The 27,962-nt window shown below is 37.1% G+C and overlaps 1 protein-coding gene across 8 annotated transcripts in view; it reads left to right on the plus strand.

Annotated features, from left to right (window-relative positions):
• Nek1 (NIMA related kinase 1) overlaps positions 1-27,879 on the plus strand; it is a 97,979-nt gene extending 70,100 nt beyond the window's left edge. For 4 of the 8 annotated variants that reach the window (XM_042700510.1, XM_042700528.1, XM_042700537.1 and 1 more), the window contains 10 exons: positions 3,704-3,856; positions 7,162-7,344; positions 11,019-11,139; positions 11,930-12,018; positions 12,613-12,860; positions 16,329-16,480; positions 20,618-20,826; positions 21,740-21,870; positions 22,019-22,151; positions 26,188-27,879. In XM_042700510.1, the coding sequence (XP_042556444.1) occupies positions 3,704-3,856; positions 7,162-7,344; positions 11,019-11,139; positions 11,930-12,018; positions 12,613-12,860; positions 16,329-16,480; positions 20,618-20,826; positions 21,740-21,870; positions 22,019-22,151; positions 26,188-26,201 (1,433 nt within the window). In that variant the 3' untranslated portion in view covers positions 26,202-27,879. The remainder of the gene's footprint in view (positions 1-3,703; positions 3,857-7,161; positions 7,345-11,018; positions 11,140-11,929; positions 12,019-12,612; positions 12,861-16,328; positions 16,481-20,617; positions 20,827-21,739; positions 21,871-22,018; positions 22,152-26,187) is intronic. The other 4 variants (XM_042700543.1, XM_042700551.1, XM_042700561.1 and 1 more) reach the window with 1 other exon arrangement.
• The last annotated feature ends 83 nt before the right edge of the window (positions 27,880-27,962 follow it).

Consider the following 27,962-nt stretch of genomic DNA (forward strand, 5'->3'; position numbering starts at 1 on the left):
AAATGGAAAGACTTGGGGTGTTTTTTTTTGGTGGTACTGCAGTTTGAATTCAGAGCTTTGAACTTCCTTTTTTTTGTTCATCTGGCACTCTACCACTTGACCCCTGCTGTAGACATGGAGTCCAGTGAGCTTTTCTTCTTGGGCTGGCCTCAAACCACCATCCTTCCAGACTCTTGAGATGCTAAATTTATAATGGTGAACCACCAGTACCTGGCTCTATTTTTAAGATGTCAGGTTTTGAACAATACAATTACGAAGAACCTTGATGTGATTTTTTTGTTTTCTTTCCTTGTATTGTTGAGTTTACTTATTTTTCTAAATTAAAAATTCTTTATACTTTTTTGTTGTTGTTGTCGGTCGTGGGGCTTGAACTCTGGGCCTGGGCACTGTCCCTCAGCTCTTTAGCTCAAGGCTAGCACTCTACCACTTGAGTTATAGCACCACTTCTGGTTTTCTGGTGGTTTATTGGAGATAAGAGTTCCACGGAGTTTCCTGCCCGGGCTGGCTTTGAACTGTGATCCTCAGAGCTCAGCCTCCTGAGTAGCTAGGATTACAGGTGTAAGCCACTGGCGCCCAGCTCTTTAGACATTATTTAATCTAATATTTTTTATGCCTCCACCTACTTCCCTCCTACAGGAATTCCAATTTCATTTATTACCTGTCTGATATTCCTTTCATTTTTTAAAGATTCTGGATGGTCTGTTAGTCTGTCTTCACTATATTATATCCTTTTTTCTTCCATACGTTTTCTGTTACTTCTATGCAGTATATTTTTTATCTCAGACAATGTGTTTTTCATAATCTTTAATAGTTTGATTTGGTTATATAACTGGAAAATCCTTGCACACTATTCTAACACCTGTCTCAGTCTGGGCCCATTTTTTTTCCTTGCATTTTTTTGTTCCTTATTAAAGGTTACATTTTTGTGCTTATTTGCATGTGTGACATTTCTTATTGGTTGTCATACATCATGAATTTTACCTTATTTAGGGTTAGTTTTTTTGTATTTCTATAATTATTTGGGGCTTTTTTTCCCTATTGTTTGTGAGATGAGACTGGAACCATGTTTAATTCATGATAATTACTTCTACTACAGAGATAAGAGCCTTGTAAGTACATATTATACTAGGAATTACAAGGCTTCCCAGGTTGACTAGTGATAGCAATGGCTATTTCATGTCTCAATGTTTCCTGTAGTGTTTTAGGTGGTGCTTTTTCTACCTTGAGTATCTTTCTTAGACTGATCACCAAAGCTTACTACCCTCTACAGATCTCTGAAATTCTTCTACTAGTTACACAAGGTTTTTAGGAATTCAAGCCCTGCCTTTGAAGTAAACCTGTTAAATTTGGCCTAGCTTCCCTCTCCTGTGGCCTGGAAATATTCTGGGCAGCAAGCTGGGTGATCATGGCAATCATGATTGATCATGGTCAATGAGGAAGTTACACTGATTTCTTTCCTCTTGAAGGTTCTGTGTTCATTATTATTATCCAGTGTCTTGAAGGTTTGTATAGTTTTCTAATTGCTATGATTACTTAGGGAATAACTATAACTACTTTATGCCACCTTAGTTAGAAGACTAGTTTTAAAAAGCTTTTGAACTAGATAGTATCAAAAGTTGATAATAATCCTTAACCAATTTATAGAAGGGTAATGAAGAGAAGTCATATTTAAGAGATAATAGGTGGCAGACTTGTAAGGCTTCATAAGAAACTAAGAGTTTATCTGAGGAAGAACTTGGAACTCCAGCCTTGTGCTTGCTTGGCTTGCTTGCTCAGCTGACTCTCTACAACTTGAGCCACACCTCCAGCCCAGTTTTTGCTAGTTATTTTGGAGGAATGTCTCTGTCTCTGTCTGTCTGTCTCTCTCTCTTTCTTGATCTCTCTTTCTCTCTCCCCCTCCTCACCCCCCCCCCCCCATCAGACTTTCTGTGTGGGCTGACTCCAAATCACCATCCTCTGGATATCGGCCTGCTGAGTAGCTAAGATTGCAAGTGTGAACCTCTGACACCTGGCTTAGAATTCCATTTTAATGACAATTATAAATCTCTTTGTCCACTAATCTCATCATCTCTCTATTTGGAGGCTAGTTTTGATTGGTTGACTTTCTCCATTTATTATAGGCTGTATTCTTATGCTTCTCTGTGCATGCTTGGATAATGTTTGTTTAAGGGCTAAACACTGTGACCTTGTGAGTTTATTGAATTTTTATATTCCTATAAATAAACTAGACTTTTGTTCTAGGACATAATTTAGTCACTTGTGAATATCTTGACCCTTTTCAGTTGAATTTTAAGCTTTGTTAAGTGATTCAGAGCAGTGTTTAGTCTGTAGCTAATCTTTTCTCTTTACTCAGTCAACAGCCTTTCAGAATAGTCCACCCAGTGCCCTGTGAATTTTGAGTATTTGTATTCTGATGGAACTAAGAACTATATTCCAACTATTATTCCAACACAAAATATTCCAACTATTATTACTGTGTGATCTTTTCTCCAGATCCCAGAGGGTTTTGTTGTTTTTGTTATGGCTTTATGCTAGATATAATGGTATGCTTTGCTCAAATAAGACCTGAAGTGGCACAAAAAGATTGTAAAATCCCAGTTTTCTTGAGAGAGAGAGAAAGAGAGAGTTTCTGATCTTCAGTAATCTATCTTATATGCCAGTCACGTTGGCTTCCCAGACTCCCAGTTCTGTCTCTTCAGCACCACATAAGTTTTTCCTGCCTACATTGAAGAGATTGAACTTTATTTTTTTCTTGTGGACATTGAGTCATTCCAGTTTTGTCTGTTGAAGAGATTTTCCATTGTGTTGCTTTGGAATGTTTGTCTAATATCAAAAGACTGTCTCTTGGATTTCTTTCTGGGTTTTTTACTCTTTTTAACCATCCCTTTTAAATTTGGTTTTAATCATATTAGTTATACAAAACTAAATATCCCCTGCTTATCTGTATATGCACTTGGCTCTCATGGAACTAATATATGAAACTATTAACTTGGAGTCAGTCCATGTAGCTACTTATATCCTAATAAAGCCTCTTTCAGATGGTTAAAAGAAAAAAACTATCAAATTGTATAGATTACCACTGATAAGTCTATATTACTCAAATACTCTATTAAATCCTATGTATTGCTGCTTGGTACCTATATGCTTCAAGTTTTACTACCCAATGTTCTAGAAACTTAAAACCTCAATAGGCAATTCTTAGCTTTGCTAAGTTTTATTAAAATAGTTTACTTAGAATTATTATTATTATCATCATTGTTAAAAGGAAATTTGTGTACTTATCATGTGTAAGCTAGAACAATACACACTTCCTTAGATGTATTTTTTTGGCTTTTTAAACTCATATTTATCTTAGAATCTGTTTTTGGTTTTTGTTTTTTTCTGTTGGTCGTGTTGAACTCTGGGCCTGGGCGCTGTCCCTGCGCTCTTCAGCTCAAGGCGAGTGCTCTACCTCTTGAGCCACAGTGCCACTTCCAGTTTTCTAGTGGTTTATTGGAGATCAGAGTCTCACACACTTTTCTGTCCAGGCTGGCTTTGAACTATGTTACTCAGATCTCAGCCTCCTGAGTAGCTCGAATCTGTTTTCTTTTTAATAAATTTTTTCTCATGAAGCATTCACTTGGACAAAAGACAAAAATCTTGCTGAACAATGTACTATTATGTTCTATCATTGAAAATTATTTCTTTGTATTTTTTCTTTTAGAACGTACAGTGGGAGAGGTTATTAAGTTAGATCCTATTGGATCTCCAAGAAAAGTCTGGGGGAAGAGCCCTGCAGATTCAGTTCTAAAGATACTTGGAGAAGCTGAACTCCAGCTTCAGACAGAACTATTGGAAAACACAACCATTAAAACTGGTAAGCAAAAACTAATTGTTTATAATAGAATATTATTTAAAAAGTGAATTATTTGATTGTTTTTATAATTTCTTATAAGATAGAGAATACTTCTGTTTTCTGGGGAGTTGACCTAAATGGTAGCATTGAATTTTGATCTTGATATGACCTAGATGAATCTAAAAATAAGAGAAAGGGGGATACCTATTAGGGATTTGGAAAAGTCAGAACAGTGTTTATTACAGGTGTATTTGTATCTGCCTGTGTGTTTTGTGTTTGGTGTTTTGTTTCTCTGATACTGGGGATTGACATGGGAACTCTTAAGTACTAGATACACACTTTACCTTTTAAGCCATGCCCAAGCCTGTTTACATTTTGTTTTAAGATAGAATCTCACTAACTTCCCTGGGCAGCCTCAAATTCATAATCCTGCTGTCTCTACCTCCTGAATAAATAGGATTACAGATGTATACCACTACACCTAGCTGGTATTGTATCTTCTGAAGTAAATTCAGGAATTAAATTGAGTAAAAGAAATCTCCAGTAGGCAAATATAAACATTATTCTGGAATAGGAGATGGATAGTTGTTATAAGGCAAGAGGAAAAAGATATGCCGTGTCTCATGCCTGTAATCCTAGCTACTCAGGAGACTGAGATTTGAGGACTGTGTTTCAAAGCCAGCCCAGGCAGTCCCTGAGACTCTTTTTGTTGTTGTTGTCGTCGTTTGTGAGACTCTTATTTCCAATAACCTACTAAAAAAGCTGGAAGTGGAATTGTGGCTCAAGTGGTAGAGTGCTAGCCTTGAGCAAAAGAAACTCAGAGACAGCTTCTAAATCCTGAGTTCAAGCCCCAGGACCAGCACCAAAAAAAAAAAAAGAAAGAAAAGAAAAGAAAGAAAGAAAAACATTCTTTATCTCTGAGTCTTATGGTTATTGCTATATTAACTATGCATACATAAGGAAAAGTGGCCAAGTGTCGGACAGGCCTTTTACACTAAAGAGTTTGAGCACATGATAAAAACATGGAACAGGAATTGGGGCTGTGGTTCAAAGTGGTAGAGCACTAATCTTGAGCAAAAAAAGTTCAAGAAGAGTGCCCAGTCCCAGAGTTCAATTTTCATGACTGACAAAAAAAGAAGGAAGGAAGGAAGCAAGGAAGGAAGGAAGGAAAAAAAAACATGGAGCATAGTTTTCTTACTTAGGAAAGTAATGGAGAATATATATGTATTTAACTTTTTACTCTCTCCTTCTGTTGCTCTTTTTCTTTGTCTCTTCTTAAAGCTTAGAGTAGAGCTTCAAATTCCAGATCCTGCTGTCTCTCCACCTCCTGAAGCTAGTAGAAAAATAACATAGGAGGTAAAGGTATTGACAGGTTCTCTAATGAAAGAGCAAAAGTGGGTTTCTGTTTCCTCATTAAGAGTGAATTTCCTAACCACAAACCAGTCGCTTATCTAATAACAAAGAAACATAATTTGACTAAAGAAGTAATGCACTCATTTGTTTGTAAAAAGGGCAAAAGCACAATCTATAAATATGTATATCATTTGCACACTCATATCCTAAATTTTGAAGTTGTATGCGAAACACTAACCAAAAGCAAAAATACTAGTAACCTAATATTACGCTTTAGTCAGAGCTCATTTTTAAAATGCCTCTGGCTTTATTCAGGACAAAAATGCTTGCAGGCTCCAAACTTTTAAAAAATAATGATGAGGAAGTTGCACCAGATCTTCAGTGATAGTCTGAGCACTTCCTCCATTTGACGCAATGAATATGAAGAGTCAGCCTAATAAAAGGAGAGACTGTATTCTGAAGACAGGGTGTAAAAACATTGGGAATCACTATATTCTGAAGAGAGAGCTAGGAAAAGCATCAGTAATGATGAAAGGGGTGACAGGATACCTGTAAAGCATGGAGAAACAGAAAGGTGATAGTTAAAAGTTTGCAGGTGCAATCCTGGATCCCTGCAGAGACAGGGAGGCCAGAGCCCCAACTACCAGGTAACCAGGTAAGCCACCACCCCTGTCCAAGACTGACAGACCTAGCCACAGAGGACGCCCACATTTTTTCCAAGCCTTAACCCTGGTTCAGGGATTTGGTGTGACATGACCGTTCCTTATTCTGCAGTGCAGAATAAGGCATTTTCTCATACCCCATATCTCACAGTTCTGTATCTTTTTTTTTTTTTTTTTGGGTCCGGTCGTGAGGCCTGACCTCTGGGCCTGGGCGCTGTCCCTCAGCTCTTCAGCTCAAGGCTAGCACTCTACCACTTGAGCCAAAGTGCCACTTCTGGCTTTTTCCTTTTGCTTACGTGCTGAGGAATCGAACCCAGGGCCTCAGGCATGCAAGGGAAGCACTCTACCACTGAGTCACCTTCCCAGCCCACAGTTCTGTATCTTGAGAGAGATGCCTATTGTTTGAGATTAAACTATTGTGGCTACCTGAAAACAAGGAATAATTATGGCTCAGAGACTCTGGGTACACCTTGTCACAGTGTGGGTGGTTGATGACCACAAAAAGGATATGGAAAGGGAGGTCTGATGTGGACCCACTGAGTAGTTTAAATAAGTGGGAGGGAGCTGGGACAGTAATGGGTACAGTAGTGAGTAGCCACATCCTGTTAGAACTGAGCTCTGAGCCCAGTACCATAGCTCATATGATTACCACAAGCCTCCTCCTTCCCATAGGATGTTTAACTGCCAGGCAGGGTCTCAAAGACCCTGAAACCAGTAGACAGAGTACCCAATTCACGCAGCCCTGGCATTCGCAATCCTCTTGTCTTAACTTCCCAAGTGATGCGATTGTAGACACCCACCACCATGCCTTTTTTTTCCTAGTACTGGGGATTGAACCAAGTGCTTCATGCGTTCTAGGCAAGTGTTCTCTCACTTGAGCCACAGCACTTGTTTGTTAGTTTGTCTTTTTTTAACCTTTCACATAGGGTTTCCTGACTTTCCCTAAACCCAAAACACATGTTTGAAGGAGAAATAATAATTTTCTTTACAGATGAGAAGGGGTTAAACACAACCATGAAAATTCAGGTGAATAAATCTCACGGGGTAAGCAGATAACCAGTTGAGGATTAAGAATCAGACATCACAAAAACAATAAAAGGAGCACTAGCCTTGAGCATAAAAGTTCAGATATAGCACACAGGTCCTGAGTTCAAGTACCAGAAGCAGTGCACATGTGTGTGTGTGTGTGTGTGTGTGTATGTGTATGTATCCACGTGCATGTGCGCACATGCGCACGCACATGCACAACATATAACAATTGTAAAAGTCAATTTGAAAACTAACATGATTTTTCATTTTTTGTGTTTTCAGAGATTTCTCCTGAAGAGGAAAACCTCGAACCTTTAATCACTGGAGGAGAAGAAGAAGAAATACATTATATTTCACAAGATATAACCCCATCAGCTCTTGGTGATTGTTCTGTTGAGACAGAAAGTCCAAACATTGGTGAGGTATCTCCCCATACATCATTAAGGCCAGAGGGAAATGTGGCAGGTATGTTTTAATGGAACAAAACAACCTAAATTTGATTTAATAGCACTTAAGTTTCTTTTTTATAAATATACCTTTATAAAGAAATTATCAGAATTTGTGTATATTTTTAAATAACTCATCTCAAATTAAGTTCAATATTATACTATTATTACTACTATTATAGTTTTACTAACTTTACTCTTCCCCTTTGAGGGAGGGCTGTTTTAAGACGGATCGCGTTATGTAGCTCATGCAGGCCTGGAATTTGCAATCCTCTTGCCTCTTCCCAAGTAACAGTATTATAGATCCCCATCACCAAGCCCAATTAATACCTGGCTTATTTTTTTTTTTATACTAGTACTGGGGATTGAACCAAGTGCCTTATGCGTTGTAGGCAAGAGTTTTCCCACTTGAGCCACATATCCAATACTTTTTTGTTATTTTCGTGTGTGTGTGTGTCCGTGTGTCCTTTCACATAGGATGTTCCTGACTTTCCCAAGCCCCAAACATGTAATCTTCCTGTTTGCCTCCCAAATAGCTGGAATTATAGGAGTATACCACCTTATTGGGCTATATTTTATTATTTTTATCAGCCAAGGGTTGGTTGATATGCTTTTTTCCCAACTAATGTGCCATGATCTCAGAGATTGCTTGATTGGGAGATAGAAACCAGGAGGGCTGGGAAGGTGGCTCAGTGGTAGAGCGCTTGCCTTGCATGCCTGAGGCCCTGGGTTCGATTCCTCAGCACCACGTAAGCAAAAAGAAAAAAGCCGGAAGTGGCGCTGTGGCTCAAGTGGTAGAGCACTACCTTGAGCTGAAGAGCTGAGAGACAGTGCCCAAGCCCAGAGCTCAGGCCCCACGACCGGACCCCAAAAAAAAAAAAAGAAACCAGGAGGATCACAGCTAGCTTGAGCAAAAGATTAGTAAGACCCCAATCTCAGCACAAAAAGCTGGATTGGTAGTTCATACCTATTATCAGCCAAATTTGTAAATATGAAAATCACAGTCCAGCTTAGCCTAGGCAAAATAATATAAGATCCTATCTGAAAAATAATGAGCAAAAAGCACTGAGGACATGGCTCAATTGATAGAAAACCTTCCTAACAAGTGCAAGGCTCTGAGTTCAAACCCCAGTACATCACTTAACTATGCTTAACTATGATCAAGTAGAAGGTTCATCGAGGAAGCTAAGTTAAAACGGGCCTCTCTCCTCTTTGTAAAGTCTCAGTGACACTCTTAAGTATTCTTTCTAGTAGAGTAATCTGACTTCTATTGTGTTAACTCAGCTGGATCCAAAGGAAGTTATACAAGGCCTACCTCTCAAAGGGAAAAGTGTTAAATAATTCTCAGCTATCTTTAATCCGTCATAGCCTACCCACAGAGAAGACATTATTTCTCCCTCATTAGCTACTAGTCTTAAGATGATCTTATCCAAATCAGTTTTCTTGTTCTTTGAGAATTCTTCATCTGAACATCAGGAACCAGGTGGTATAGAACACACCTGTAACCCCAGCTATTCAGGAGGCAAAGGTAAGAAGATCACAGTCCAAGACCAGTCTATCCAAAAGCGGAAGACCTGATCAACAATAAAAGCAATAAGAATTAGAGACATGAATGGTTCAAAAGGTAGACTAGGGCTACTTGAATTTGACTAGCAAGCAAAAGGCTCAAAGTTAAAGCCCCTCAAAAAAAAATCTAATCTAAATCTATGAGTGAACAAAATGAGTTACTTGCTTTCCACACCAAAATATACAACAAAACAGACCTGGAGAGTACTTTTCACAAGCAGAAGATGCCAGGAATATAACTGTCATTGATCCATAAGAGCTCTGGCAAAGGCCAGAGGAGCCTCACTCATTTTGCACTCAAGGGCTCTTCTCTTTTGAACCATATCTGTCCCTTTCCATCCAAGCTGGTGGTGCTTTTCCCAGAGGAAATTGTACATAACTTTGTTAATTTCATATGTCAATGTTACTGACATTCACTTTATTTAACAAAAGCCACTCTTATTTTTGTTTCCTTTAAGGCAAGTTTTTCTCTGTCTTGAGTTAATATGAGGACTGTGAAAAATACATTTCTGCTTAAGCTACTCAGTCTATGATACTCTGCAGCCTGAATTAAAATACTGTATTATACCTTCCAAAAAGAAAACAAGGGGGGCTGGGAAGGTGGCTCAGTGGTAGAGCATTTGCCTTGCATGCTCAAGGCCCTGGGTTCGATTCCTCAGCACCACATAAGAAAAAAGAAAAAAGCCAGAAGTGGCGCTGTGGCTCAAGTGGTAGAGCACTAGCCTTGAGCTGAAGAGCTGAGGGACAGCGCCCAGGCCCAGAGTTCAGGCCCCATGACCGGACCCAAAAAAAAAAAAAGAAAACAAGGAGGAAGAGAAATAAGAAAGAATAGAAAATAAGAAAAGGGAAAGTAAAGAGGAGGAAGAGAAAAAGGAAAAGGGGGAAAGGCAGAGAGAGAAGAGAAGGAAAGGAAAGGAAAGAGACAACTCATAGAGTTGGGCTCTGTAGCCTCCTGCAGGGGTGACAGACTTTCTGTGAAGACCCATCTAGTAAGTATTTTAGCCTCTGGCAGAAGAAGTGTTGATACATGGCTTAACATATTGGAGAATAGTTATTTAAAATATTTATTTAAAAATAAAATAAAGGATTTCACTCTTAAGCATTTATCATTTCAGTGACCAAAAATATAACTAAAAGACAATAACTGTAAGAATCTTTACAATATCAAATACCTTTTAGAACAGATCAGAGAATGTGGATCTTTATAGACATAGGAGGAAGCGTGTCTGGATCTTAGGAAAAGGAAGGACAGTGTTGATTTAAATAAGATTATGTAGACTGTTTCTTAGAAAATATTGCTGAGCACCTGTACTCACAGGTATACAGTGTACTCCTAGCTATTCAGAAGTTGACACCTGGAGAAGTGAGGTTGGAAGCCAGTCCAGGCAAAGCAGATCTTCAACTAACCAGCAAAATGTCAGGCTAGATGTATGCCTCCAGTGATTGGGCACTATCCATGAGCAAGAAAGCTGAGCCCTGCATGTAAGCCTGGTACAAACACAAACACACACACTCACACAAATTGTCATTAATGAAGAAAGATATCATCAGTACTTACCATCAGTTAGCTAAAATATAAGACACTACCAGAAAGACATAATTCTCCAGCTATTAATTATTTAAGATCATAGATTTACCACACTGTATTTATGTGATCAATAACATTGAGAAAGTCCAGTAATATTTCTAATTTTTTCTTTTTAAGTTACTGGAATATGGATTTTAAAGATAAATTTTCCTTTACTAGTCAGTAATATCCTATTCCATATTTGTTACAACAGATATCTTTATTTTTTAATCCATCTTTATACTTTAAATCAACTTAACAGAAATAAAATTTTAATAAAGAGAAAATGTCATATAATAAAAAATATAATTTACAGTATTTCCTTTGAGTATTTTTATTACAGTGAAAATGTAAAAGGATTACTCTGTCATTTCAAAATGATTGGAGAATAATAACACATAAAAAGATGAAAGCCAATATGTAAAACGTTTGCTTTCTCTATTATCAGTATATGAGTCTAAACTGAGTAATGATCATTGATAGAAAGTTTACTCAGTTGTTGTTTTTTTTCTTAACATACTTTGCTTTGACCTGTTTTCTGTTCTGTTTTTGCTCTGCAGAATCTGAAGATTTGGAAACAGAAGTTCTCCAAGAGTCCTGTGAGAAAATAAATGATGGGAGCTTGCCATGTACTGTTACCAATGTGTGGCTTAATGAGGACAAAGAACCAAATGAACCTGAGTATGCTGTACCTTTATTCCTGATTTGAAAATCAATTTCCCTTTGTAATTCTTTTTAAAAATAATACTATCATAAACTAACATTTTAGCTTAAGATCCTAATATGGCAACTATGATATAATTTCATTCCTTAATAGATATTCACTTGGTTCAGAAATCCACTACTATATAAATAATATGAAGATTAGAATAAGATATTTTTCCTGCCTCCTCTTTCCAACTGGTTTCCATTCCCTCCTCCTTCAAAATAATTAGAGAAATGTTATCATTTTCATCTGTTTTAAAATATAATTGTTAGTATAATACACATAATGTTTTCCACCTTTCTTATTTTCTGGGACACATTTAGCTTATTAATTCACAAAGGCTATCCTTTTTTTATTTGTATTGCATTGTATAGATACACCTCAACCCAGTAAGTCTACTTGATGGACACTTAGCAACATTACAGATGATGCTGTAATGAGGAACATTTTACATTAGGTGGTATTTACTTGTATTTATAAGAAAGAAACAAAACAGGAATTGCTGAGTCTGTTGCATTTGTACAAAGTTCATTTGTAACTCAGTTTTTCTTCCAAGGGTTTGTAAAATTTAAACTCTGAGAAAAGAACATGTGAAAGATGTGATTTATAATTAATGATTGGTGAGAGTTTCTTTTTGGTCAAAGTAAAAAAATGCAGTGTGCTTATAAAGTATATAAAAGTGAGAAAAATACTTAGATGATACTAGTGAACATGTCTGTCTTTCCTTACGTTGGAATGTTTTTTTACTGACATATCTATATGCAGATTGGAGGATAGGGCTGCCAGTGAGCAAAATGAAATTTCTCAAGATGGAATCCCACAGAATGTGGACCAATTTAGTGAAGTACATATGGGTAAGCATCACTGAATAAGTCTGATTTCTTTTTGGAAGGTTTGTTAACATCTATTTATTTTATTTGGGCAACATATAGATAGAACATTATTTGTCAGTCATCATAATCCTTTCAAAATGAAATACATGTCTATGATTGGATTAAGATACTAAAATTTTTTATCATTTATTTTATTGAGTGTTTAGAGTGAGAATTACTTACCTAATGTTGTAAAGACACTAAATAGTCCTCTTTTAATAGTACAATTAGTACATAAGAAATAAGTTTTTCGACTCTATAGTACGGATGTTAGCTGGAAAAAATGAATGTCAGGACAGTGAGATTTTTTCACATTGCCTTGGATTTGTCCATTTTCAAATTCTAATATAATGGAAGTTTACATTAAATTAAATACTTCTGAAAATAAAACAATGTACTCTTAAAGATTATTTTTACAGTAGTATATTTACACACATATTTTGATTTTGTGTTCCTGATAAGTGTAAGGGTTTTTTGATTGAACTTATATTAGATACCATGACTTGTAAATATCGCTTAGCGTTTTCAAGCACTATATAGACTTACCATATGAACTTTCTTTTGTACTAACCACAGAACCTGGAATAGACGATTGTCAGCCCTGTAAAGGTGATGTAGACAAATCAGTGCAGCCGGAGCCATTGTTCCATAAAGTGATTCATTCTGAGCACTTGAATTTACTCTCCCAGATTCAATCAGTTCAGTGTTTAACAGAAGAATCCATTCCACCTCGATCTCATTCTGATTCACCGCCAAAAAGTAAAAACAAGAATTCTTTGCTGATTGGACTTTCAACTGGTCTATTTGATGCAAACAATCCAAAGGCAAGTACCGTACTTAAATGGAAAATATTACCCATTTGATAGCATTTCTTGTGATTACTCTTCTTTGAAAAAACATAACATTGAGTTTTAATCTCTTAAAAACATAGATATACAAAAGCACATAAGTATATATATCAAAATACAGTCTCAGTTCTTTATTCTGTGATACCAAAGAGAAATTGATATTGAGAGCAAACTGGGTTAAAGACTGTTTCATTATTATAAAAAAACAAAAACAAAGACTATTTCATTAGGTCACATTATTTTTATAGGCTCTACTTTTAATTTGAGGAGACGAGACCTCTGATAACATCATACTTCTGATAACATCTCTCTTTCTTACTGCCCAACCTGACTTCCTTTTTTATATGGAACCAAGTTTAAGCAATGAATCTTAAATAGGTAGAAGTACCATATTGTCTAATTTGTTGTTAGAAAGATTAATTGGCATTCATATTCATCTTGTAAAGGTTTTTCAGACAGCTAACCTTTTCTCACTTGCTTTTTTTTGTTTTTTTGTTTGGTCATGAGGCTTGAACTCTGGGCCTGGGTGCTGTCCCTCAGCTCTTCAGCTCAAGGCTAGTACTCTACCACTTGAGCCACAGCACCACTTCTAGTTTTCTAGTGGTTTATTGGAGATAAGAGTCTCATGGACATTCTTCCCCAGGCTGGCTTTGAGCCGCCATCCTCAGATCTCAGCCTCCTGAGTGGCTAAGATTACAGGCGTGAGCCACTGGCTCCCAGCTCACTTGCTCTTTTTAAGTTTAGCAAGAATAGATAAGGGAAAAATGGAGAGAGAGACAGAGAGAGAGAAAAGGAGAGAGAAAAATGGAAAGAGAAACATTTCCTACTCTTCCTTGCAAGAAATAGGAGTAGTGTCTCAGAAAGGTAGAGACTCAGAAATATTGTTGTTTTTATTATAGTCTTTATTCTTTCTGAGTTAGAACACATGGCCTAATACAAATAAGCAACTCAACAAACTTACTTGCAGTTTTCTGCAGCTTCTTTTTTTTAAAAATGAAAGGAAATGATCTCCTTTCTGCTGCTGTCTCTCTGAAATCTTTATCCCTGATATTAATGTATCAAAGGCCAACACAGAATTCAGATGTTTTCTTCTGGACAGAGGGTTGAGTGACAGGGTTTACTCAGGGATCAGTCCTGGCTGCCTTTTGTTCAGTGTCTCAACTCAGTTTTGTGTATTTTGTCCAGTTTTCCAATTTGGGTAGAAGGTGAGCCTGTTACTCCATCATGGCCAACCAGGGAATCCTTAGTAGCTAAGTGTCCATGGTGTTTCAGAGCTCTGTCCTGAGCTTCTCTATTTACCTTTGCTTCCCAAGTAATCTGAGATTGTAAACATCATTTAAATTCAAATAATGCTATTTCAGTATTTCTTTCTGGAAGATCACTTGTCTATTCCATACTCTAAGCTTTTCAGTTCTGTAACTCCCTCAGCCCTTGCTGGTGTGAAATTCATTGTCCAAATATTATACATTCTATCTAATCACTGACTGGCTTAACATGTTAGAGGTTTTCCACTGCTCTTAGAATTACATTCAGCTTCTTTAGCAAAATCTAAATGGCTTGCTCTGGCATGGATCACCTCAGTCTCATTTCAAAGCTTCTCTCATTCCCTTCTCCTTTTTTCTCCTTTCCTGCATTAGCCCTTTGCAGCACTGCTACCATGGCCTGGAATAAGCTTCTCTTTGTTCTTTTCAATTCTGACTCACTCTTGCCCTTCAACTATCACCTTTCAAATATATCTTTCTCAGCGAAGTCTCAGCTCTATTTCCATCCCCACTAATTTCCTTATTTATTCATTTCATGGCTGTTTCAAAGGAGATGGTTTATTTTCTTTATTCTTTTGTTTATTGTCTGCCCTTCTCTACTAGAATATGATCTACTTCAGGTTAAGAACTTAGAACTACAAATATGTGTATGTATAGCCCCTGCCTAGAGAGGAGTAGGTTGTCAATAAATACTTGTTGAATAATTAATGAAAGAATTGAGTATTAAATATGTACATAATTTATAGAGTAAGGAAGTAGACTGCTGAGTTCATATTCTAATTAAAGATTTTAAGTCATAACTTTTAAGCACCTTAATGTTTCATACTAAGGTATAAGGGTATTGTCTGTCTCTTTTCCATAGAATTAATGAAAGAATGCAATGAGATAATACAAATGAAGCAGATCATACTTACCATTAAGTTTGTGTTCAGTGAGTGTTAGATGTGATCATCATGGTCACCTGGCTGGAAAATTACTAAGTCAGGACATGCTACTTTCATATATGCAAAAGACACTAGTAGAGCAATTATCAGCTTTTCAACTTCATTCCTTCAGTGACTTTAAAGAGTATTCTTGTTGGGCACAACTACTGAGGAGGTAAAGGTGATGAGACCAGCCCAGCCAAAACATTAGCAGGATCCCCTTCTCAAACAATACAGTGGGACTGGTGGTTCTCATTTGTAATCCAGTAACATGGGGATTGAATTTACATAGAGATTTAACGAACTTACAACATTGAAAGGTTGGCAAATAGAAATTAATCCGCATTATCCCTGGTATTATCCAACACAAATTTAAATTGTCAACACCTTGACTGTGGTTTGTTGGTTGGTTTTTGGTTCTTTGTTTCTTTGGTTTTTGGGGTTGGTTTTTTTTTTTTTTTCCTGTCAGGGGCTTGAACTCTGGGCAGGGCCATTGCTGGTTTTCTGATGGTTAATTGGAGATAAAAGTCTCAGGGACTTTACTGCCCCAGCTGGCTTTGATCCACATTCTTCAGATCTCAGCCTCCTGAGTAGATGGTATTACATGCATGAACCACTGGTGCCTGGCTGTTGGTTCTTTTCCCAACATATTAGCCTGCGGTTTGATATCCAAATGCTTGTCCTTCCAGTATTTGATTGGGGTGGGAAGGTTCTACTCACAGTCTCAGGCCACAGAAAGCAATGTTAGGCTTCTCTTCACAGTGATTTCAGGCCTCTTGTTCAACCCAGGTGAGCCAGCAGCAGCTCCTATGAGTGATTCAGTGATAAAAAGGATTCCACATCACGTATGACTGTGCTTCACAAGCCGAAAGCATTTACCACAGTATATCAGCTAGATTGTATGGGAAGGGTAGTATTCACAGGAATAGAGGACCGCCTAGGATTACTAGAGGTGAGTGAGAAGGAAAGAATGGGCAGATTTTAGCATTGACAGATTTCTAATCCCAAATCACCTGTATACATAAATACATAGCTCTCTCTGCCTTTTAAGTCGAGTCACCTTCAATGTGTTTAAACCCAGTCATAGCTCACAAACATAGTTTCCTCAGTGGAAAAAAAATGTTGAAAAGAGATTAAGGGAATTATGTCCTAATTTTGGACATGTCACCTAATAATGATTATCAGCTCTTATCTTCTCCCACATTTTCATGTTTAATTCTCTTGCTCCTAATAGGTAACCTGTCAACATTTTTTCTTAGATGTTGAGGACATGTTCACTTCCAGATCTATCAAAGCTGTTCAGAACTCTGATGGATGTTCCCACTGTAGGAGATGTCCATCAGGACAATCTTGAAGTAGATGAAATTGAAGATGAGCACATTAAAGAAGAGCCTTCTGATTCCGAAGACATGTAAGCATCCTGTCATTAACAAATACTGTTAACCTCTGTGAAATGATATATTCTAAAAGGTCCAGAAAGGGTGATTTATCTAGACAGTTATAAAAAAAAATGATCTGTAACTAACTTTTCACTACTTCTAAGGACTTCTTACAACTTAGCTATACTCATGCAAATTTTGGTGTGTAAATCTACCTCTAAATAGTTTAAAAAGTCTTGACTTTTATTCACTGGCTTATTACCATTGAATACCAGACACACTGGTTTGCTTGTAAGAAATGCCTAGTAGTATTGGTTCCGAATGAATTTTAGTAAGCTAATGACCATTTAATACTGGAATACCACATGACACTAGGATTGTAATCAGGAATTGTGAATTAGATAGAACCTTCACTTCACCAGGAAAATAACCAGAAAATCCACATCTGTCATCTGCCATGTTTGATTTTGGGGCCATGACCATAAGGAGGCAGAATTTTGTTCATTTGTATAAAGTGGGAGAGAGGGATGTACTATATGCAGAACACGTGTACATGCGTGTGTCTGTCTGTCCCTGTCTCATATGCAGTTTGATTGCTTTCACAAGACTCCTTTCTACATGAGTACTGAGGAATTCAGAATTCAGTGGTAAATTAAATGAACAACATTTCTGAAAGTTGTGGTGAAGAATGGCCTCTAAGATAAGACTCTCTTTAATCTCTAGCTCCTGGGCTGTTACAAACTTTTGAATAAAACAAAAGTAGAATACCCTGGAAATGAGTAGTTGCAAAAATACAGTGGAATTTGTATGATTTATTTCATGATTATTTTCTAACTTGTTTCTTTTTTACCTCTTCCTTTAAATAGAAAAACCTGGAACTTATATATTTATCTGATTAACTTCATTTAATCAGTTTAATAATTTCTTAAGCTATAGTGCATGAGCCAGGGTCACTGTTGGACACATTTAATTTTCTGCTTGTTTCTCAAGCTTCCCACTAGTTTTCTTTTACTTGTTTGTTTGCTGTCATGGTGTTTTGTCTTTTGGGCAATGTGGGGTTTTAACTCAGTCTTACATTTGCTTAGTGGGCACACTACCACTGTGCCACACCCTAGCCCCTGAATGTTCTGATAATTTTTTTTTTTTGGCCAGTCTGGGGCTTGAACTCAAGGCCCTGAGCTTCCTTTGCTCCAGGCTAGTACTCTATCACTTGAGCCATAGTGCCACTTCCAGTGTTTTTCTGTTTATGTGGTATTGAGGAATCGAACATAGGGCTTCATGCATGCTAGGCAAGGGCCACTAAGCCACATTCCCAGTCCCTGTTCTGTGAATTTTTATCTCACAAATTTTGATCTCATAATTTGGAGGAAAAATTATCTTGTTATCTTTGATCTTCTACTTGATCGTGATCATTCGTACTTTCACTTTTTTTTGTTGGTGGTAGTCATGGGCCCTGAACTCTGGGCCTGGGTGCTGTCTCTCAGAGCTCTTCAGCTCAAGGCTAGCTCTCTACCACTTGAGTCACAGCACCACTTCCAGTTTTCAGAGTGGTTTATTGGAAATAAGAGTCTCACGGACTTTTCCTGCCCAGGCTGGCTTTGAACTGTGATCCTCAGATCTCAGCCTCCTAAGTAGTTAGGATTACTGGCATAAGTCACCAGTGCCTGGCTACTTTCACTTTGGCTTTTAATAACTCCACTGGTCAATATACAACATTATTATTACCAATTAGCTAGCAAAAAGCCAGATATGGAGCTATGGCTCAAGTGTTAGAGCCCAGCCTTGAGCAGAAAAAGCTAAGTGAGATCATGAGGCTCTGAGTTCAAACTCTACTGCTGGTATGAAGGAAGGAAGAGAAGGGAAGAAAGGAGAGGGAAGAGGAGGGAAGGGGGAAAATGATCTTAAAGAGGCTTTTTGTTTTGAGTGTTCATTTCATAAAATGATGTAGTCTTCTCATACTTTTCCTACAATGGCAGACTTAGCAGCAATGCTCTTTGACTTCCATGTGCCTTGGGCATCAGTCTTTCTAGACTAGGTACCAGCAGATGCTGTCCACAGGGCAGTGTTGAGTCATCATGGTAATGATTCATAGCAGGTGTGCATGGTGAGTGAAGCCTGTAATTGAATATTAAGTTAAATGCTTCCGGTGGGTTGATCCCAAAATTAGACTCCCTCATTCTGATTAGGCGCTTGGCTTTTCTGATAGTTGCCACAAAGTCAAATTGTAGGAGTTTGTGTACATAAGTACAAAATACAGTTATCTCCAAATAAAAGATTGTTTTCTTTTTCTGTAAATGTAAATTACACTCAGGGTCTTACATAATACTGTGTATGTTTTAGTTTAAATATTTGAGTTTAAACTTCCAGAAATGCCCATTATCAGTCCTTGTGCCATCGCTTTATTAGTAGATGAAATTCTTGATTTGTCCTCTCAGATGTCTCCATGACTAAAATTTCATTTAACCCTATCCTCTAAATGTATGCCACTTTAGAAGAAAGAAGTAATTTGTACAAGCCTGTATTTCTTTTGTATTGTAGAAGTGTCAAAGACCCAGGTTTAATCCTGTTTTTACCATTTTGATGGTATTACCTTAAACAAGTCATTTAAATACTTTGATCCATAGTTTCCAGGTCTAATATGAGTTTGATATTGATCAAATTTAAATAAAAATTATTTCATTTCAGCATTTATAGTCCAATGGAAATGGAATTTATATCAAGATTGTCCAGTGAAGATTATGGTAGTTTCCTAATTACATAGGAAAGACTACTTACATATTTTTGAAATATTCTTCAAGAATATGTACCTAAAGATAAAATTTCCAGTAACCATTTTATTTACCTTCATATACTGTACATCCACACAAAGGTTTTGATGGAATTTCAGAATTACATAAAAATACTTGAATATTAAGTAATGAGTTTATGAAGCAAGTGAAAAGCATTATTAGCATCCCTCAGTGGTAGAGTATGGTATAACATGTGCAGAGCCCTGCCTGGGCTCAATTCCTAGCACCACACAATACACACACACACACACACACACAATTCCTAGCACCACACAACACACACACACACACACACACACACACACACACACACACACACACAATAGTTTTAAGAATTTAAGCCTAAATAGTACTATAGTTGGGCGCTGGTGGTTCATGCCTATAATCCTAGCTATTCAGGCGGTTGAAATCTGAGGACTGAGGTTTAAAGCCAGCCCAGGCAGAAAAGCCCTTGGGAGACTTGTCTCCAATTAACCACCAAAAAAAAATGGAATTGGAACCATGGCTCAAAGTGGTAGAGGACTAGCCCTGAGCAAATGAGCTCAGGGAAGCACCCAGACCCTGAGATCAAGCCCCATGACTGAAAAAAACTAGTAATAATAAAAAAATTAAAATAAATAAATAATGCATACAGCTATATGATTCTATTTGGCAAATCAGGAACATTTCAACTAAATCATCTTCTACCTTATGAATTGCAAAATTTGTGTTGTGTTACATTTATCAATGATTTGCATCCTTATTTCCATGGCTAAAACCTAAATAAGCTTATTTAGACCGTGTGTGTGTGTGTGTGTGTGTGTGTGTGTGTACACATGTATACGTGTATATGTGTGTGCACACATGTATACGTGTGTGCGCGTGCCAGTCCTCGGGCTTGAACTCAGAGCTTTAGCGCTGTCCTTGAGATTTGTGATCAAGGATAAAACTCTACCAATTTGAGACACAGCTCTCCACTACCTGTTTTCTGGTGATTAATTGGAGATGAGTCTCCCAACTTTGCAGGGGGTGGTGAGATGGGGAAGAAAGGGGTAGTAGGGGAAAAACAAAGGAGGGGGTAACAATGCGAGACAGGAAATGGATTAATTTACTTGCTCATGTAACTGTAACGCCTCTGTACAATATTTTTACAATAAAAAATACTCAAAAAAAAAAAGTTTCCCAGACTTTCCTGCCTGGGCTGGCTTCGAACTACAATCCTCAGCTCTTAGCCTCTTGAGTAGCTAGGATTACAGATAGGAGCCACAGTGCCCAGCTTATACCTTATTTTATCTAAAATCAGTACTTCCATGTTGAAGGGAATACATATGTACTTATTGAAGTAGCATTTCAAAATAAGATAAAATTTTAGTAATGTTTAATTTTTTTTTTAAATTTCAGTGTGTTTGAAGAAACGGACACGGATTTACAAGAGCTCCAGGCCTCGATGGAGCAGCTACTTAGGGAGCAGCCTGGTGAGGAATACAGTGAGGAGGAAGAGTCAGTCTTAAAGAACAGTGATGCAGAGAAGACCACCAATGGGGCAGATCCGCAAGAAGAAGAAGACAATCCCAGCAGCGAAAGCGCTCTGAACGAAGAATGGCACTCCGGTGTGTGACTGGGCACGGTTCTCAGTCCTTTCAGGGTCTCTCCTCATTTAGCTTCTCCAGTCAAGGCTGGCACTCTACAATTTGAGCCATAGCTGCACTGACAGCTTTTTGCTTGCTAGAAAGAAGAATCTCATGGACTTTCCTGCCCAGGCTGGCTTCCAGTCACAATCCTTAGATCTCAGCCTCCTGAGTGGTTAGGATTACAAGCACCAGCACCCAGCTTGTTCATTATTTCTTAATTTACTTTTCTAGTGTTAAAAATAATTATTGTGATAAATTTCCGTCTTCAGTCATTTGCCTTCCCCACACCCTGTTGTGTTATGCACCATTCTCACTATCAGCTTTTGTAGTAGTAAGTTTTGGTTCGTTAATAAGTTAGTTAATAAGATCATAGGAATATGCTTGTAACGTTTTTACTAAATTAACATTTAATAACAAGATTCCTGTGATTTCTATAAAAGCAAAGATTCCCAAAGTGACATTCTAGTTAAAACAGTTGATATATGCTTTGGTTACCTATATAACTGACAAATATTATAGTAACAATTGATTATACTGAAATAGAAGTAATCTATTTTTAGTGACAGTATTCACTTTTTAAAATTTTATTGTCAAGGTGATATACAGAGGGGTTACAGTTACATAAGTCAGGTAGTGAATACTTTTCTTGTCTAACTTGTTACCCCTCCCTCATTTTTCTCCCTCTTTCCCTCCTCCAAGCTCCTCCCCCAAGTTGTACAGTTCATTTCCAACCTAGTGTCTTGTGAGTATCGCTGTTGCATTGGGTCCCCCTTTGTCCTTTGTCTCACCATTTCGTTGTTAGGATTTACTTTTAAGAGGATTTTAGTCTGTTAGTATAAGAATTATTATTATTGGATCATAAAATATTTATCTGTTTACTTATTTCTTTTAGATAACAGTGATGGTGAGAATACTAGTGGATGTGATTACGATAGTCTCTTTAACCACTTAGAAGAACTAAGACTTCAACTGGAGCAAGAAATGGGCTTTGAAAAGTTCTTTGAGGTTTATGAGAAAGTAAAGGTAAGCAAACATGCTCTGTTTGAATACTGGGCAATGTTGATTATCTTTGCTAGTCACTAGATTTATTACAAATATGTAATAATTGAAGTCTTCATTTACCAGAAGTTTAGTATTCAAATATTAATTTACATGTGGAAATTCTGTATAGGCTATTCATGGAGATGAAGATGAAAATATTGAGATTTGTTCAACAATGGTTCAGAATATTTTGGGACATGAGCATAGGCACCTTTATGCCAAGATTCTTCATCTAGTCATGGGAGATGGAGCCTATGAAGAAGGTACAATTTTAATTTAAATAACAGTGAGAAGAACAAGATGACAATCTGAAGTGATAAGATATATTATAAGCCTTTTGGTAAAGTTTATATTTTAGTTATGTCTACTTTTTTTTTTAATCGGTTGTGGGAGCTGAACTCTGGGCCTAAGCTCAAGGCTAGCATTCTACCACTTGAGCCACAGCACCACTTCTGGCTTTTTTTTGCTTATGTGGTGCTGAGGAATCGAACCCAGGGCCTCATGCATGTGAGGCAAGCACTCTACCACTGAGCCACCTTCCCAGCTCATGTCTACTACTTTTAAGCAATTATAAAATAAGCTGTCATGTACTGTAATTGATTTAGATTTTTTTGAGTATTTTAAGCTTCCTCATTGTACATTTCTAGAAATGAGAACGGTTTTCAAGAACCTGATATTAAACTTTCATACCCATAAAGAAATATGTAATGCCAGGCGCCAGTGGCTCACACCTGTAATCCTAGCTACTCAGTAGGCTGAGATCAGAGGATCACAGTTCAAAGCCATCCTGGACAGGAATGTTCATGTGATTCTTATCTTCAGTTAACCACCAGAAAACCAGAAGTGGCATTGTGGCTCAAGTGGTAGAGCACTTACCTTGAGCTGAAGAGCTGAGGGACAGTACCCAGGCCCAGAGTTCAAGACCTATGCCTGACGAAAGAAAAGAAAAGAAATATGTAAACTTCTGAAAAAGAATTTCTAGAATGTTTGCCCAAAAATTAAGGCTTAATTCATGAATTAAATGCCTAATTCACAGTCTAAGATTGAGAGTTTTAAATGTTGATGGTTAATTTTAGTAATAGAAATTTTTATAAAGTTTATTTGTATTCCATCTTCTTACCAAAACCTTTTAAAGTTAAATTTTAAAATATATTTAAGTGTAAGATTAAAAATAAGTGTGTTTTAAGTAGTTGGGAAATTCAGCACACTGGGCAAATGAGTACAAATAATACAATATTAAGCAAGAAATGAAGAATACAAAATTCATCTTCAAAAGTTTCTGTGCTCTCTGTCTCTCTCTCTCTCTCTGTGTCTCTCTGTCTCTCTCTCTCTTTCTCTTTCTCTCTCTGTATCTCTCTCTCTGTCTCTCTCTCTCTCTTTTGGCAGAACCAAAAGTTTTAACTCAGTTACCTTAGGGCACCTAACTCAATAAGCAGGTGCTCTTACCACTTAAGCCATGCCTTTAGACCCTTTGTACATTGTTTTTGCTTTCAGTGTGGGTATTAGAGCTTGAATTTCAGGCCTCATGCTCAAGGCTAGCACTCTAATCACTTGAGCCACACCTCTACTGATTTTTTGCTGGTTCATTGACTCTGAGTTTCATAGTTTTCTGCCCTGGCTAGCTTTAAACCACAATCTCGGGTCTCAGCTTCATAAGCAGATAGGATTGTGGTAGTGAGCCACCTACTCAGAGCTCATACTTTTTTTAAAAAGGAACTCTCCTATGGTGTTCCTTAAAATTTAGTAACATAGAAGTTCCTTTATAGGAAAATGGCATTTTGGGTTTTTTACATGCACAAGAAGCTAAAGACCCATAGACCCCAGTACATACTGTGAAAATGTCATTATACATTATTAATGTAAAATAGATGTTTTCTTTTTCTAAGTAGTAAACAATGACTTTATCATCAAAATGAAAATCTTAAGATTTAAACATTATCTGAAACTGGTAGAATCTGATTTTTTTTTAGGTCTTGGATTTGATCTTATAACACAATATAATAATAAAATGAAAATATCCTTGGTTATATTTACAATATTTGGATTTCTCATGTGACTGTTTCTAATAATACAGTTATATTGTAAGCTAATGGCATGAGGCCAGAGAAGGACTCCATTCAAGTAAATCCATGGAGGGAATCAGAGTAATTCTATTCATATTCAAGTTGTTGATTCTTCAGGCTGTTCTCCTCAGTATTGTTTCAATAGAGCTTTTCACAGTAATTGGTAGCAGTGTGCTTAGGCTTCAGTTTTGCTGGACAAGTATATGGAGAGCTTTTGTTTTGCTTTGCCCCTTCAGTGGAGAACTATAACAGAGGAGCCACAAGGTAAAACTGACACCCTCTTCAGAGAGCCGAGTGGTTTCCAAAGTATCTGCATGTACAAACGAGGTCCTTCCCTGTGCTGCCGGCTGATCAGGCTAGTGCATCTCTCAAGCAGCAAGATCAGATTTTCTCTGCATGCAAATGAAAAAAAGAGACAAGGACCCCAAAGCTCTGTTTTTAGAGTCTGTGATTTCTTTAATAGAAAAATAAGCGTAGCAACTAAAGCCAGTAACTGACTACCTTTAAAAATAAAAACAGCCGGGTGTTGGTGGCTCACGCCTGTAATCCTAGCTACTCAGGAGGCTGAGATCTGAGGATCACAGTTCAAAGCCAGCCCAGACAGGAAAAGTCCATGAGACTCTTACCTCCAATTAACCACCAGAAAACCAGAAGTGACACTGTGGCTCAAGCAGTAATGTGTGCTAGCCTCGAGCTGAAGAGCTGAGGGACAGTGCCCAGGCCCAGAGTTCAAGCCCCATAACCGACAATAATAATAATAATAACAAAAACAAAAAAGGAAGTCCGACAATCCTTTTACAAATTTTTAAAGAGTATAAAAATTGTTTTTAATAAATATTTTAACTAATAAGAGAGCCTTTAAATAGACTTACTGTAAAATATGTACTAAATAACTTGCTGGGGTTTTTTTCTGTTTTTGTTTTGTGTCAGTCCTAGGGCTTGAACTCAGGCCCCGGGTGCTGTCCCTGAGCTTTCTTGCTCAAGGTTAGAAGTCTAAACACTTGAGCTAGCTCTACTTCTAGCTTTTTTATATGTTTGTTTGGAAGGGTAGTGGATTTTTTGTGTGGTTAATTGGAGATAAGAGCCTCATGGACCTTTCAGCCTGGACTAGTTTTAAACTGTGATCCTCAGATCTCAACATGCTGAGTTAGCTAGGATTACAGGTGTGAGCCACGAGCACATGGTTTTTGACTGTTTTATTTTTTGTTACCACATTTATTGCGAAATTTTTATCATATAGAAAAGTTTGAAAGAACTTTACAGTGATCATGTGTATATGTATACCCAACACATGATTTTACTATCAGCATTTTATATCTTATATTTATCATCTTACTTGCATTCATGTATCATCTTTCCACTTATTTGTTGAAGATTTTTCTGTCAGTACTGCGGTTTGAGCCGGGTGCTGGTGGCTCACGCCTGTAATCCTAGCTACTCAGGAGGCTGAGATCTGAGGATTGTGGTTCAAAGCCAGCCTGGGCAGGAAAGTCCATGAGACTCTTATCTCCAATAAACCACTAGAAAACCAGAAGTGGCGCTGTGGCTCAAGCGGTAGAGCACTCGCCTTGAGCTGAAGAGTGCAGGGACAGTGCCCAGGCCTAGAGTTCAAGCCCCACGAATGACAAAAAAAAAACAGTACTGCGGTTTGAACTCAGGGTCTCATACTTGTTAGGCAAACATTCTACCACTCTGAGCAATACCCTCATTTTTTTTTTATGTTTTAAAGTGAAAACCTTGTTTGGTACTGCATTTAGTATAGTTTTTTTGTTTGTTTCTTTTTTTGTCAGTGGTGGTACTTGAACTTTGTGCCTGGGCGTTGTTCCTCAGCTCTTCATCTCAAAGCAAACGCTCTACCACTTGAACCACAGCGTCACTTCCAGTTTTCTGCTGGTTTATTGGAGATAAGAGTCTTAACAGACTTTCCTGCCTGGGCTGGCTTTGAACTGTAGCCCTCAGATCTCAGCTTGCTGAATAACTAGGACTACAGACATGAGCCAGCAGCTCCTGGAAGTATAGTTTTTATAAAGATACTTTTGCTAGAAAAGAGAGGCTATACATGCATATTACAGTAACATTGGTTGTCTTTCTCTGATGATTTTTTTGCTTCCAACTTTACTGTTATATTTCGCAGTAAAAAAATAACTGTTTAAACTATATCAAAGCACTTTCCTTTAATATGAAAAGGATTTTTTATTAGAAATGAAGGAATTAATTGTTTTTCTTTCTTCTACAGATAATGATGAATAATCTTCAAGATGTTTATTTATTGTATGAAGAATTTGAATTTGGCTTATAAGAATAACAAGCTTCATTGGAGAATATAAAGAATAAGCTAGGATGCTTTTTACATGAAAAAGATGGAGAAACATAGAGGTTTTTTTCAGTTAAGACTCTAGCATATTACCTATTTTATTGAATTCCATAGTTCAGTCCTATAGAATATATACTTTGTCCTAACAAAGTATAAGAGGCATTGATTGACACAGAACTAGTCTTAATGGGTTTGAAGATTTACCATGCAATCAGGTACTTTGACTTTCAACAAATGTCTTTAGATTGAAGGAACTACCTCTGTCATGAAAGACTTGCCTATGGTTTTTCATTGAAGTATTTAAGCATGACCTTTTATTCTGTCTAGTGTTTTCATTCTAAACTGCAGTTCTGCATTAAGTAATTCTTGTCAAGGGCTCTCTTTACATCTGAAGTGGAATTTTTAGCTTTGAAATTTATATTCTCAAGTCATTTTTCAACCATTGTGTCTCTGAAGTAGCTCAGAGGAAACAGGCTGTGGACAGTCTTAGAAATCACCCAGAGATTTGGTTACGAAGAATAGCAAAGTTGTATTTCTCAGTATTTAAGAAGTTGGTAAATTTCTTCTGTTTCTCCTTAAGTACTGGAACTGGGAATATTATATCTAAAAAGTATGCTGTGAATTTTAACAATGACCTAGCCTAGATCATAAAATTTCCCTTTGATTTTTCACTTCCTTGTATGTATGTGCTTTAGTGGCAATGTCAGGTTAACTACTATGGAAGAATATTTGCCTCTTTTACTTCCATTACAAGAAGATGTAGTTAGGTCATTAAGATGACAGTCACATAGCTCCACTTACAGTATGCCAACTATTACATGGTTTCATTAGAGATGTCTACAGTACAGATGTTTTTAGACTAAAAAGAAAAATTTTGAATCTCTACAAAAGCAGCCTGATTGGCAAATAATTTAAAAATAAAATCTAACCTTGCAGCACTATGGGTACTATGTTGGATTTATTATGTATATTATTTCTAATATCCTAAACATTTGATTTTTATATGTTTATTTTGTATTATTAAATTTCTATTATCTACCTGGTATACTACTGATTGTTGTTTATTACCATTATCCTCCATTGGTTTCTTTTATGCAATTATAAATAATTGTTTGGCTTTGTACCAGATGATTGTTTTGAATGTGCTCAGACAGTGCTAATTCTTCCCATGCAAACTCAAAGTTTTTGTACTTCTTACATTGCATAAATATTTTGCTATGGTACTCCTTCCCTAAAGGCTTCATAAAGGTTGTCTTGCTGTTTTAATATCTCGTGTCAGGCACAATGCCTGGGATCATGGTAGGTAATAAATATTTTTTCACTAGATAAATCTTTCTAGCCTTTGGAAATTTTGAAAAAAAATGAAATTTAATCTTTGGCATAAAATTTGTATTTTTTTATTAATTAGACAAAAGCAATTAAAATGGCAAGCTCCCTTTGGCATTCAAGTAAAAGATATTGAGCCTCCTTAGATAACTTCCATTTGGCAAAGAAAGGTTCTCACCTGAAATTGAAATTTAAAACTTTAGCTTAGAAACAGTTCCTTGATTGAGAGAGCTTGATTAAAAAGAGCTCATTAATGAAAAACAATACTGTTTTTTAAATAAAAGCTGAGCTCCTTTTATCTCACCCTGGTTTCGTTTCACGCTTCAACAAAAGAACCTTTTGGCAGTTACGGCTCCTTGCACAAGCAAATG

Source organism: Dipodomys spectabilis, unplaced genomic scaffold (assembly GCF_019054845.1).
Source record: "Dipodomys spectabilis isolate Male_0828 unplaced genomic scaffold, ASM1905484v1 ptg000009l, whole genome shotgun sequence".
NCBI classification, from domain to species: domain Eukaryota; kingdom Metazoa; phylum Chordata; class Mammalia; order Rodentia; family Heteromyidae; genus Dipodomys; species Dipodomys spectabilis.